Source organism: Protomyces lactucae-debilis (assembly GCF_002105105.1).
Source record: "Protomyces lactucae-debilis strain 12-1054 chromosome Unknown BCR37scaffold_27, whole genome shotgun sequence".
NCBI lineage: Eukaryota > Fungi > Ascomycota > Taphrinomycetes > Taphrinales > Protomycetaceae > Protomyces > Protomyces lactucae-debilis.
Genome location: NW_024468019.1, coordinates 70,827 through 83,293, shown reverse-complemented (window position 1 = coordinate 83,293; position 12,467 = coordinate 70,827). Strand labels below are relative to the sequence as shown.

Below are 12,467 nucleotides of genomic sequence, written 5' to 3'. Positions count from 1 at the left end.
CACACAGAAACTCGTCCTCTTAGGAATTTGACTTTTTGTTGCGAACTGAATTCAGGGTCACATCGTCACATCGTCTCAGTGTTGTTTGTGATCACAAATTTTGCTGCATCATGCATGTGGCTGCATGATAGTCCAGGCTCGCTGTCTCTCTGATGTGCTCAACTTTAGCTGTCTTCAATTGAGCCTGTTGAGCAGTCTAGTATCCACTCGCGTGGGTGTGACTGCTAGTGCATCTCTCTGCCGCACATCGCGTGCTTTCACGTGATAGGCATCCCTTATTCTACCTTATAGGGAGCATGAGCCTCTACTCTGATCCTTATCCGTAACAATCCTATTTGCACTATCTCGGTTGCTTGATTCAGACGCCTTCACAGGCACGTCATCACTAGCACTACGTCAATCCCGATTAGAGCCTGTTTCGTGTCTATTGCGGTGCATCTGATTGGTGTTCGGGACATTGCAAGTGACTTCAGAATTGTAACGACTGGGCTCGAAGGGGATTGACGGAGGTACGTTGGAAGCTGAGACGTCAGCACGAGGTACGAGGCAGAGCTGGTCGAGTCTACTTCGGAGACACTAGACAACAAGACTGTTAGGTAGTAGCAATTCTACCTGTGTACGAAGTTGGTGAATGAAGAACACGGCAGCAGAAGGCTGTCCTTTTATCTTCATCAGACTAGAGCTAGAAGCAAGAAAGACAAGAGGTAGAACCCATAAAAGAGTAAGACAAGAAACAGGGCCAAAGTCCCAAAGACTGTGGGCGACGTCTAGCCAGACGCGCGAAGAGACAAGAGATGTCTCAGATTGGTCAGGCGAGAATAAGAGACTTGAGCCAGAAGAAAGCAAGCAACTTGTTGAGGATGCTGAACGGGTTGCTCCATGAGCTAGATGGCGAGGTCTAGATCGGTCGCTGTGGTTGTGCACAGAAGGATAGCCGCGAGATGTAACCAGGGGTTTCAGGTGGTGAGACATCTGAAAAGACATCTGAAACCAGAATAGGACTTTGATCAGTCAGTCCGTGACAAGAATTGAGCAAGCGTGAGCTGCGCGACGAGACCCTCCGATATGGTCACATCTGTGCGCGTGGTTGAAGTGTTCTCGCTCAAAATAACTCTGCAGACTGCAGCTGATGGAACATGCTGCGGATCACTACCTCGGATGGTGTGCCTACAGGGGTAATTTTTGTTGGCAGACTGATGCAGAAGCCCAAGAAGTTTACACCTAGTCGGCAACTACACGGCCAGGTATAGCGAGGAAAGCTTGAGCGAAGCAGTCGCATGTGAAAAGATGGATGCATACAGAAGCTGCAAGTGTGGATGCAGAGTGAAGAGACCAGACCGATTACCTTGATGACTCGCTAGCTCCTTAGCAACAAGGGTCTCCGGGAGCTTGTGCCGCTTCCTTGTTCCCCTGATACCTGTGTAGAGCGCGTCAGGGATCCCTGCACGTGTGGTTCGGCCCAAGACTGGCAAAGAGAGTGTGAGTATACGGAAGTGTGGCTGTATGCTTAGCCTGAAAGCGACATGATGAAGTCCAGGGAAGAGGACGCGAGCATCAAGATGCCATAGTCTAGCATGCAACGACTTAGTCTTTCTAATCGAGATTGGCGGATATGCGAGGCTGTAGTCGTAGGTGATAGACACAGGCACGCAGGGCAGCTGCAGATAAGACTTGATTCGAATGGGGGACAAGAGTATAGCACTCTTGCCAGCTAAGACTAAACTAAAGGTCACGTGCATGAGCGCTGACGTGGCAGAGAGATAACAGCGGAAGCAAGTGATCAGGGGATGCACTTGAATTCCTAACACTTTCCGCTGCCCCGGATAGCTATAGACACTGTAGCAGATCAGGCATCTGCGCAAAGCTACGCGCTTAGCTGGCACAGAACACTTGAGAGATGGGCGTTCTTGCTTGCTTAATTGATACGATCGTAGTCAGTCGAGAGGCGTAGATACGCGTTGCAAGCGCCAAGCATGCGGAAGTCGTCTGCCATGAGTACAATGTGCGATCGGCGTCGGTGAAGTCAGCTCAGCTGCTCTTGACCGCGGTATCGCCTGATGAGAAAGACGCGCAGCTGTACACTTGACCCATGTAGTAGCGATCTAGTATGGAGTGCATAAAATGCAGTGTGAAGAACTCGAGCTCTTCATGACCTACAGCAGCGCTGGCCATGGTGCCTCCTTGTCGCGCCCAACCTGGCCCATGTCTTTGCTTGCACACAACACGCCAACCGCGACAATCACGAACCAGCCCTATAGCTATCAATCTCTGTTTGCAGACTACAGCTGAGCCAGTTGCAGATGATGAGTCCTGCAATCGACAATCGCGTTTCGGACTATGCGTGTGCTTGCATTGGGTGCTGCATAGGCCTATGGGGTACGGCTACAGCCACAAAGTCCAACCAGATCTGACGAATCCTTAGCTTGTCTGGTATCTTCGAATGCGCCCAACTCTGGCTTTGTATGCAGCTGGAGAGCATACCCAAGAGCTGTCTAAAAGCGACTCTGCTTGTCGGCTTGCACTAGCACCCATCAACCATGCCTTCAGCTTCAGCTTCAGTAGCGACGTCCTACGCCTTGACATACTCGTTAGCTGTAGGCCTGGTCTGCACTCAGCTATCGATATCTTGGTCCTATTCCAGCATTTGCTGACCTCGAAACCAAGCTTGGATCCTTGATGATACTCACACATCTTCAGGTTGCGACGCTGCTGTCCTTCCGCATCTTCAGCCCTTTTGCATAAGTCCTCGGCTGCATCAACACGCGATCTGTTCAGTCACTTTCCCAGCTTGCTGCTACCTTTTGCATTCTTTGCGGTCAATCAATATCTCGATCAGTCGTGCCTTTGCGTCAATACCGACGGTAGTCACAAGTCTCAATTCAATGCAACGCACGTCTTCCCTCCCCTGGCAATGGCGTCAGTCACGCTTGTCACGATTTCGAACTTATCCTGATCTTCTTTTGCTGTGTGCTCTCAGTCTAGCAAGACTGCAAGCACGCAATGTTACCAACATGCACTGGACGCGGTGCTTCGACGTCAATTCTCTGAGTATAACGAATCACAATTTGGCCTTCGTGCAGGTGGAAGCGTAGTCTACCACTATTGAGCCGACTGTGCACACAAATCCGGTCTAGTGCTTCAGCAACAATTTTGAGTCGTCCGTCCAATGCACTTCCAAGCCAAGCCGACATTCTCGGCCTTGCTCACAGAACAGCATGCTGTTCTGCCTACAGCTGGTATGGTATGGCTTTTGACCCAGGTCCCATTTGACCAGCTTTGAAGGTCAGAAGCGTTTGAAGTAGGACATTGTCACATGATCATATTTAAACGCCGACGAGCATTTCATACAACACAGTGCCTATGTTATCGAATACTTTTGCTAACGCTATGAAATTTACTCAGTGACCATCTGTCGTCTGCGTTGACATAACTCACTCACGTTCATCCAGCCACCATTCAGCCCTCGCCCAGAATAGGTACTCTGTTTTCAGCCACTCACTCCATTCTTCCAAGGTCGTGCTCGGTCTGGTTTTCTGGTCATATTTCACCTTCATAAAAAAGGCCTCGTTGCGATTGGTCTTGGTCACCTGGCTTACCGACGTCCAAGTTCTGCAGTCTGCAATTTCTGAATCTTTGAATTTGACAGTATGATTGCCGTATGGAGCCTGCCATCCCGCTAAAGACAACCGCTTGACCAGACCTTTGATGCTGCAATCGACAAGTGATCTTCTCAAGCGCTTCTCGCTTGGTTTCTTCGTTATTGGATCCGTTCGAAACACTCGGTTGGCCGTCAAATCAACATGACAAACGCAAAACAAAGCAGAGCCTTCTGCACCCAGTCCATCCACCTTCGATTCTTCCACCCTCAAGTTGGTGTAGAGCCAATCAAACTCAGACTTCCATTGCAGAACCATGCAGACATCAGGCGGACCTGTATCCAGTAGCAAACTGTGCTGATCTGCCTTCTCCTCACACACTTCCATACAAGGTAAGCTGTGATTGATGTGCACAAATGGTCTGATTAGATTGATCGTAACTCGCTCGCATTCGTGTTTCCCTTGAGACAAGAAACGAGTAGCGTAGGGCAGGACAGCACAACCAAGCAGGCCGTAGAATACAAAAGCAAGCCCTCGCTCAATAGGTACGCCCAAGTCGGCCATACTGATTGTTGAACTGTCGCGATCACTCACTCACTTTGCTGAAGTCGAAGCACATCTTGCCAAGGCTCCAGAGGTTTTTGTTCACTGCATGTGTTGCTGGCGATATGGCGCGCGCAATCAGGGGGCCAGCAAATAGAAATCCGGACTGCATACTTTTGCTCCTGGCCGTTTAGTCATTCACCACTTCACATGATTCAAAACACTCCTATACTCCTATACTCCTATCAAATCCTGTCTCCATCAGGAGTTGATCTATGGTGCGGCATTGGTGCCAATCAGATTCGTCAAAAACCCACCGTACAGAGTCTTCTTTATATACAGACAGGAATATAGCCATAGCAGCTGCTTTGAGGGCCTACTGGGGCAATGTGGCCTGGTATGCTGTGGGATGAATCTCGCTAAATGTATGCATATGGTTATATGTCATACACAGTATTGTGAAACACTCAAGGCTTCTTACAGATATTACAACAGCTGCAGCTCAGTAAGCTTAAGACGTGGCCATCTAGCAGGCTTAATGAATCAAGTCCCAAAGTTTCAAAAATTTGGTTGTAGCTCAAGCTAGAACGCATGCTGTTGGTGCGGATGAATTCACTGCAGCTCATGCTAAGATGAATAAGCAAATTGCAATCAAAAGCCAAGTTGCAGCTGAAGAGATATGGTGAGACTAAGTGCAAATTACTTGCTTCTATATACATCAAAGCTCTCCGAGGGGAATAGAGCCATTGGCAACAGCTGATTCGACGGCCTTGAGATATGCGGCGTATGCCTTCAAGAACCTGTAGTTCACTATCCACACCTTTCCTTTCGTCTTCATCTCAGCGAGGGGCGTTGGAGTCCCGCAATCGAATGCTTTCTTCATTCCGAAGTACCTCTCATGCACCTTGATTCCACGCAACGATACCTTCCAGCCGCCAATCTCGAGACGCTTTGACATACCATCGAAGCTGCAGGTAGGCAAGTGGGAACTCTTAAACTTCCTGTTGACAGTAAGCTCGACTTGACAGTTGCAAAGTGTGATCGATAGAAAAACAGGAAAGGCTTTCGCTTTTGTATCGCTTTCCATATTGGAACTTGTGACATTTGAGTAGAGCCAATCAAATTCCGCGTTGCGTTGACGAGCCTGGCATCGATCTGGTCCACCCTCACGAAGCATAGTGTAGTGTTTCTGGACTTCACCATTGCACAATGTTGCACATGTTTCCTCTGGTCGTAATGGGTACGTCAATTTCGTCAAATGAAATGTCGCCAGCTCACAATCATAGCAGAATTGGAATATGGCTTGCATCAACATTGACCAGCAGCCTACATGGACGGCAATGATAGAAGCCGCCTTGGCGATTTGTTGAACTCGGTTCATTTGTGCCGTACGGTGCTTGACTTGATCCTCCTCGCGGGTAGTGAAGATGCGATTCGGAATAGCCTCTGAAACCTTTGCGCTGCTGCTGGGGGGCGAGCAGCCCTTTATACCCTGCTAGAACGGAAGATGATAATGCAGATCTTAGCGGTTGGAAATCAAGTGCAGCTGCAAAGTGCGACAACGTGGCGAACAATGTGATCTTTGCACATGTGACTGCACTTGTAGTTGTACTTCCCAAAGGTCATCAAATTTCTCAGAAAAAGGGACCCCTGCATCTTGGTACAATAACACGATAAATTTCTATATAATAGTCACAAATTGTACATTTTCGAAGCCTATAGCGTTTTCACAAGTCTAATCACAGTAAGACTCGTGTCTGGTTGAGAGCCTTAATCTATAATTGACGCTTTGGTCGTTATACCTTTCTAGAGCTAGCCTGCAGTAACTGAAAAGCAGTAGCCTGTCACTAACCCATGCATTGCTTCAAACTCAGCTGAGTCCAATCAATCCATAAGCTGTTCAAGGACTCACTTCCTCACTGCCATGGAAGGGGAGGCTTCTCTGGCTTTGATAGATAGGCGTCAATCTTTTGCAGCTGAGTTTTGGTGAGGTCGTATTTGAGGACCCAGAACGGACTTTTGATCGAGGGACGATCCAACGTTGTCCAAGTCTTGCAGCTCAAGGTTTCGCGTATCATACCCTTGAATCTGTACCGCCATTCGATCTCATCAGGGTCAACCTTCCATCCAAAAATTGCGAGGCGTTTCGACATCGCGGCAAAGGTACAGTCTAACGAAGATACTGAAGTCGGGGTGTTGAATGGTGAGCTTTTTCTCTTTGGTCGTTTTGAGAAAAGATCCGTCCTGTACTTTCGATTGATTGTCAAATCGACTGAACACATGCATGCGGTCACCGAGAAGCTTGTAGAATCACCAGCCAGTTTCATTTGCTCCGCTGTGCTATTGGTGTAAAGCCAATCAAAGTCTCCGTGCAGCGGCTTTGTCAGAGCTAGGCACGGATCAGGGAGTTGCCGTTTCAAGACATCCAAGTGCTGCTGAACATTTGATTCGCAGATAGATAGACAATCGGTCGCGTTGTTTCTCAAAGTGATTGCTTTGACCATACGGAAGGTCCCTCGCTCGCATTCCAATACCTCAAGATAAGCAAGCCATGTCAGGGAAGCCAAAAGCAAAGCCCCAGAAATCGCACTTTGCAGCATGTCTAGCACTGTTCAGTTTGACTTATAGAGCCGCAGCTCAGCTCACTTGAAGAGCACCTGATAGTTTGGGTTTTGCTTGAGCACGTCCTTACGCCAGCGAGACTTCTCAAAGTGACAACAAGGGAACCCCTGTCGACCATGTGGCACGTGGAAACCACTAGAAGATTTTCAGGGGCCACTTTCAAGCGAAACTCAAGGGAACTTCGCAACTAAGATGGAGCAAAGTTTTCTATGGTCGACTAGCCGACCCGCGAATAGCCATACTTTTTTCCTAGAACAGGAAGTCCCATCTCGATGAAGAAGCAGCACATATCACAGCTCATAGTAGCCACACGAAGGCGAGCTGCCGCGAAACTACATGACTCAATAAGGTCAGAGATCGACAAATCATCGACAGGAGAGATGAGTGAGTCAGGAGTACACCCTACTAAAACTGCATGTATGGAGTCGTACTGACAAAAAGAACGAATTGTAAGCTGATGTGTTGTCTGTCGAGAATACATCGAGGACAGTGCCAGTCATATGCATATTCACGACCCAACATAGTAGCATATCCGCCGTTTGGCCCTACTTTGGCACACTCCTTGCACCTTGTCACCCTCAAGTCAAATATATCTACAATGAAGCATTGGCGTCTCACTCAATGATGAGAAATGAGGTCCCCAGCCATATCACTGGAACTCTAGGCGTTGTTGTATTGATTATATACAGATTCAGCTATGTGCCGCAACCAGCTATGGTGGCCACACGATAGATCTTGACAAATGCCATAGAATAGGATGCGATCTTACTGATACCCGGGCACTTGAGCTGAGAGAAAATGGCAGCTTTTGTAGATGATTGTGTTGTCTTGATGGTCCGTGTTTGGCTCTGACAAAGTTGAGAGACCAGGACCAGAGCCCACCTCTGAGTATGAGCTTGCTGTTCAATTGGATTAGAGATAGCGACGGAGACTTTACCATATTCTCTTGCAAGAGACGCAGCGCCAGACAGCCCGGCCAAGCTGCCGGTTACCCTCAACAAGAATCTTCGACATTGGACCTCGCTCAGGTACGCTGAAAAGCATGTGCTCCAGAGCATGCCCAATTCATGATTCAAGCAATGATGCGTCTCGAGGATTGAGTCTACCAGCCTCGCCGAGTATGCAAATGGCAGTGATCTCCAGCGGCATTTCAAGACTGAACTGCCACGCGAGAAAAGACCCATGCCATCAGACACGTCACCACGAGTAAGCCTCAAGCTGCGTTGCGCCCAAATACATCTGTGCTGCGCTTGTCCAGTGCGTTGCAGTTTGGTGTAGAGCATAGAGGCAGAAGATTTGTGGAGCTAGCGCCTTCGTCTTGGAAAAGCAGCGCAGCACAAAGGAAGATGGCTTCGCTGACTGTCCCAGCTGTGGGAGTGATGCCGCGAGGCTGAAGGTGCGATGACTCTGTTGCTAGCAATCACCATAGCAACCGTAGTCATGAGTAATGTCCATGGTAGCACCATTACATAGCGAATAGCGCGACTGTACTTGTACTTTCGCAATCTCTCGATTGAGCTTCAGGAACAGACCGCTGCTGTAAAGTGCTCGATGCTCCACAGTGGAAGCATTCAATGCGCGATGGACAGAGTCAAAAGCGAAAAGAGAGACGAGACCTGTGACTGAAGCTCAAGTAAGCATAAGGAACATTCTTATCAACGTACACAGCGCAGTACAACTTGAGCTGAATCCCACCAAATTGTCTCGAAGAAGCAATGCGGACTTTCCATGAATGAAATCAGACATCATGCAATCAGCATCTTACTATACTGAGCGTGAGGTTGTAGTGCTTGGTCATGAAAGCGGCATTTGTCGAGCAATCTTCTCCTTTGCACTGCTTTTCCAGCAGGACACATGTTCCAGCTTCGACCATAGAAGAAGTCTATATGCGCTGAGAACATCTTTCTCTAGAGCTTGAGCTTGAGCCATTAACAGTGAGCTGTCCATACTATTTGTGTTGTGATTGCACTACCTGTATGATCTCCAGCTGTACTTGTACAAATGCAAAAGGAGATACCACGATGAAAGTGCTGCAGCTGGCGCCGAGGCCCACGCGACAGTTGCCCCAGGCGTACTCCAACTGCAGAGGATGGACGAGTAGGCTGCACTGCCGCTGCAGTCGCCAAGGACGGCTCAATTCAGATGGCACAACACATTTTATGGCAAACTGCCGGCTCGCTTGCTGGCAACGATGATCTCAGATGAGTAGTGACAACCATATTGCTACTGACAAAGGACATTCGTGACAGGCAGCCTGTTTAGCTCAAGAGAATGAATGTTGATGATCAAAGCATGAGATCTGGCTGCAGACTCGGATGGCGGACCGGAATGAGATCCATGGCCTGGACTGCGCAACGAAAATGCCTGCTGGATGCCTGTCATCAAGACGATGCTGTCGTGGCGGAAGAAGCGGGCTTCGTCTGTCGTTGACCCGATGGCTGTGTGGCACTCATAGTCGGCAATCTCACAGTACGCTACAGCTAAGATACTCCTAATGTGAAAAACATAGAGCAGGGGATAGACTTGATGTGCTATTGGAGGATCAACTGCAGGCGGGCCTGCTCGATGCGCTGGTTGATCACAAAAAGGAACCGCTTCTCAATTGATCTTAGTCTTCGTGCAGCAATCAAGATACAGCGGCTGCGATGGGAAGCCTTCTAGGTAGTTTTGAGATCATTCAAGTACAGTCGCGGATAACACCAAGGAGCGCAGAGCTAGACATTCGGAGGCCGCAGGAAGATGCTCGAGTCGTCATGATCGAGTCCTTGGCCGGCGCCGGCGCCGTGGATGTCCACAGGCGCCTAAGCAATCGCCGGTCGATTCAGATGACACCACGGCCGGACATCTACTGTAGCTATACAGGACTAGACAGTCTCGATAAACTACAGCCTATGAAAGCTCTGGAGCTGTAGATGACTGTAATAGACGGATATCTGAAGCTATGTCGGCTTTAGTGGTCGCGGAGGACCATAAGGCCACCTGGCCACTTCTCCTTGCTTGCTGATGTTATACTTCATCCCCACATAGAAGCTTGACAGCTGTTCTGGTGTCATACTTGTTGTCCGAGCACAATCGACTTGCTCCTGTGACGTAACAGATTGCACCATCCACCCCCAGAACGAGAGTCGCTTTGCGACAGCTTCTACAGTGCACTGCTCGGGCACAACTGAAACCATTCGTTGGCGATGCATGATCAGATTCATCTTACAGATACAAAGCTGTTTCGAATCCAATCCACCGAAGTGAAAGGCTGGCATTTGCGCAGATGACAAGTTTGTGTACAACCAGTCGAATTCCGATTCCGTATTGAGTACTTGACAAAGCTCGGGTGAAGAGGCCATTCCTTCAAAGTGTTCATGAAGACGAGACAAACACGATGAGACGCAGCTTGATGAGCCGGCAACCTCAGACCAAGCGATTGTATTCATGTGATAGATTGGCATCTCGCAATGGCGGGGATAGATCCATTCGTCCCATGCACTATTGAAAGCCACTCCAATATCATTCCAGAAGTAATGTTGCAAAACTGCTGGAAGGATGTAGTCAATCATGGGGGGTATATACACCAAGAAGACGTTCTGCGGCCGCATCCGCCGAACCACAGCATTCATTTGACTTACAGCACAAGACCAGACGCAGCGGAAGCAACTTTGAGAAAAGGGCGTAGTACTGGATGTTCTTGGCGCGCGTGGCCTTTAATGCAACTTGACAACCGCATTCTCGTGCTAAAAGCCCCTTGACGCGAGAATAAGTCAAGTGATACTTCAGGTGGCACTTGTAATAGCGGCCCGATGTTCAGTTGCATCACACATGGTGAATCTCGAGCTCTGCTGGGAGTTCAGGGGGCACGCCAGCTGCCGACTCAGAGACAACCGAGCCAAACGATGTCGAACGTTTTGAGAGTCAATAAACAGGCCACAATCAGGGCAAATCGCCAGGCATTGTGCGTCTTATTGTTAAGCACGAACTTAGATTTGCGACTTCCAATGAGGAAGATTGAGGTGTAGAAGACTACGTTGCTTTTTCACTTGCACATCGGTCACTGTTGGCTTGAATGTGGTCGCGAACACGCCACCTGGCTACTGCTCTGTTCACATGACACTCAGCTGCATCATGATCAGCTGATAAGTGCTGCAATGCTTGCATTGTAGGGCGGGAAACAAAGCGATTTGGGAGGTGTCTGTAGGTGGATAGAACTTACACAACAGTCCATGTGGCGATTCACAACGAGTTGATGCGATGGATATATAAAGGACTGCGTTGATATTGTGGATTGCAATCTTTTTGCTGACCTGAGAGACGCTGAGGCGCTAAAGAGGCGCTCAAAGGACCCGTCCACTCAGGCTTGGGCGGGTGTGTGGTTCACGGCCGCAGAAGAAGGCCATATGCGCGGAGAATACCTTTCTCTAGAGCTTGAGCTTGGGCCAATAACAGTGAGTTGTACATAGTATTTGTGTGTGATTGCACTACCTGTATTGTCTCCAGCTGTACTTGAACAAATGCAAAAGGAGATACCACGATGAAAGTGCTGCAGCTGGCGCCGAGGTCCACGCGACAGTTGGCCCAGGCGTACTCCAACTGCAGAGGGTGAACGAGTAGGCTGCGGTCGCCCAGGACAGCTCGATTCAGATGGCACGACACATTTGACGGCAACCTGCCGGCTCGCTCTCTGGCAACGATGATCTTAAAGGAGTAGTGACAACCATATTGCTACTGACAAAGGACATTCGTGACAGGCAGCCTGTTTAGCTCAAGAGAATGAATGTTGATGATCAAAGCATGAGATCTGGCTGCAGACTCGGATGGCGGACCGGAATGAGATCCATGGCCTGGACTGCGCAACGAAAATGCCTGCTGGATGCCTGTCATCAAGACGATGCTGTCGTGGCGGAAGAAGCGGGCTTCGTCTGTCGTTGACCCGATGGCTGTGTGGCACTCATAGTCGGCAATCTCACAGTACGCTACAGCTAAGATACTCCTAATGTGAAAAACATAGAGCAGGGGATAGACTTGATGTGCTATTGGAGGATCAACTGCAGGCGGGCCTGCTCGATGCGCTGGTTGATCACAAAAAGGAACCGCTTCTCAATTGATCTTAGTCTTCGTGCAGCAATCAAGATACAGCGGCTGCGATGGGAAGCCTTCTAGGTAGTTTTGAGATCATTCAAGTACAGTCGCGGATAACACCAAGGAGCGCAGAGCTAGACATTCGGAGGCCGCAGGAAGATGCTCGAGTCGTCATGATCGAGTCCTTGGCCGGCGCCGGCGCCGTGGATGTCCACAGGCGCCTAAGCAATCGCCGGTCGATTCAGATGACACCACGGCCGGACATCTACTGTAGCTATACAGGACTAGACAGTCTCGATAAACTACAGCCTATGAAAGCTCTGGAGCTGTAGATGACTGTAATAGACGGATATCTGAAGCTATGTCGGCTTTAGTGGTCGCGGAGGACCATAAGGCCACCTGGCCACTTCTCCTTGCTTGCTGATGTTATACTTCATCCCCACATAGAAGCTTGACAGCTGTTCTGGTGTCATACTTGTTGTCCGAGCACAATCGACTTGCTCCTGTGACGTAACAGATTGCACCATCCACCCCCAGAACGAGAGTCGCTTTGCGACAGCTTCTACAGTGCACTGCTCGGGCACAACTGAAACCATTCGTTGGCGATGCATGATCAGATTCATCTTACAGATACAAAGC

General features: G+C 49.2%; 6 protein-coding genes across 6 annotated transcripts; 2 read left to right on the top strand and 4 right to left on the bottom strand.

Annotated features, from left to right (window-relative positions):
• The first annotated feature begins 476 nt into the window (after positions 1-476).
• BCR37DRAFT_384177 (uncharacterized protein) lies at positions 477-890 on the top strand. Its single transcript, XM_040870186.1, has one exon. It carries the CDS (start codon positions 632-634, stop codon positions 881-883), a length of 252 nt encoding a protein of 83 aa, XP_040722229.1. The 5' UTR covers positions 477-631; the 3' UTR covers positions 884-890.
• Positions 891-3,261: 2,371 nt separating this feature from the next.
• Positions 3,262-4,354, bottom strand: BCR37DRAFT_193643 (uncharacterized protein). Its single transcript, XM_040866324.1, has one exon. It carries the CDS (start codon positions 4,158-4,160, stop codon positions 3,432-3,434), a length of 729 nt encoding a protein of 242 aa, XP_040722228.1. The 5' UTR covers positions 4,161-4,354; the 3' UTR covers positions 3,262-3,431.
• A 451-nt stretch (positions 4,355-4,805) lies between these two features.
• On the bottom strand, positions 4,806-5,728 carry BCR37DRAFT_384169 (uncharacterized protein). Its single transcript, XM_040870185.1, has one exon. It carries the CDS (start codon positions 5,518-5,520, stop codon positions 4,858-4,860), a length of 663 nt encoding a protein of 220 aa, XP_040722227.1. The 5' UTR covers positions 5,521-5,728; the 3' UTR covers positions 4,806-4,857.
• A 300-nt stretch (positions 5,729-6,028) lies between these two features.
• BCR37DRAFT_406672 (uncharacterized protein) lies at positions 6,029-7,067 on the bottom strand. Its single transcript, XM_040872110.1, has one exon. It carries the CDS (start codon positions 6,737-6,739, stop codon positions 6,056-6,058), a length of 684 nt encoding a protein of 227 aa, XP_040722226.1. The 5' UTR covers positions 6,740-7,067; the 3' UTR covers positions 6,029-6,055.
• Positions 7,068-7,411: 344 nt separating this feature from the next.
• On the bottom strand, positions 7,412-8,391 carry BCR37DRAFT_193586 (uncharacterized protein). The gene has a single exon (XM_040866323.1). It carries the CDS (start codon positions 8,042-8,044, stop codon positions 7,457-7,459), a length of 588 nt encoding a protein of 195 aa, XP_040722225.1. The 5' UTR covers positions 8,045-8,391; the 3' UTR covers positions 7,412-7,456.
• A 2,952-nt stretch (positions 8,392-11,343) lies between these two features.
• BCR37DRAFT_384163 (uncharacterized protein) lies at positions 11,344-12,153 on the top strand. Its single transcript, XM_040870184.1, has one exon. The coding sequence runs from the start codon at positions 11,564-11,566 to the stop codon at positions 11,741-11,743; it is 180 nt and encodes a 59-aa protein (XP_040722224.1). The 5' UTR covers positions 11,344-11,563; the 3' UTR covers positions 11,744-12,153.
• Positions 12,154-12,467: the final 314 nt, after the last annotated feature.

Excerpts from the sequence above, each read along its gene's own strand:
- BCR37DRAFT_384177 (XM_040870186.1), top strand. The coding sequence starts at position 632 with ATGAAGAACACGGCAGCAGAAGGCTGTCCTTTTATCTTCATCAGACTA.
- BCR37DRAFT_193643 (XM_040866324.1), bottom strand. The coding sequence starts at position 4,160 with ATGGCCGACTTGGGCGTACCTATTGAGCGAGGGCTTGCTTTTGTATTC.
- BCR37DRAFT_384169 (XM_040870185.1), bottom strand. The coding sequence starts at position 5,520 with ATGAACCGAGTTCAACAAATCGCCAAGGCGGCTTCTATCATTGCCGTC.
- BCR37DRAFT_406672 (XM_040872110.1), bottom strand. The coding sequence starts at position 6,739 with ATGCTGCAAAGTGCGATTTCTGGGGCTTTGCTTTTGGCTTCCCTGACA.
- BCR37DRAFT_193586 (XM_040866323.1), bottom strand. The coding sequence starts at position 8,044 with ATGCTCTACACCAAACTGCAACGCACTGGACAAGCGCAGCACAGATGT.
- BCR37DRAFT_384163 (XM_040870184.1), top strand. The coding sequence starts at position 11,564 with ATGGCGGACCGGAATGAGATCCATGGCCTGGACTGCGCAACGAAAATG.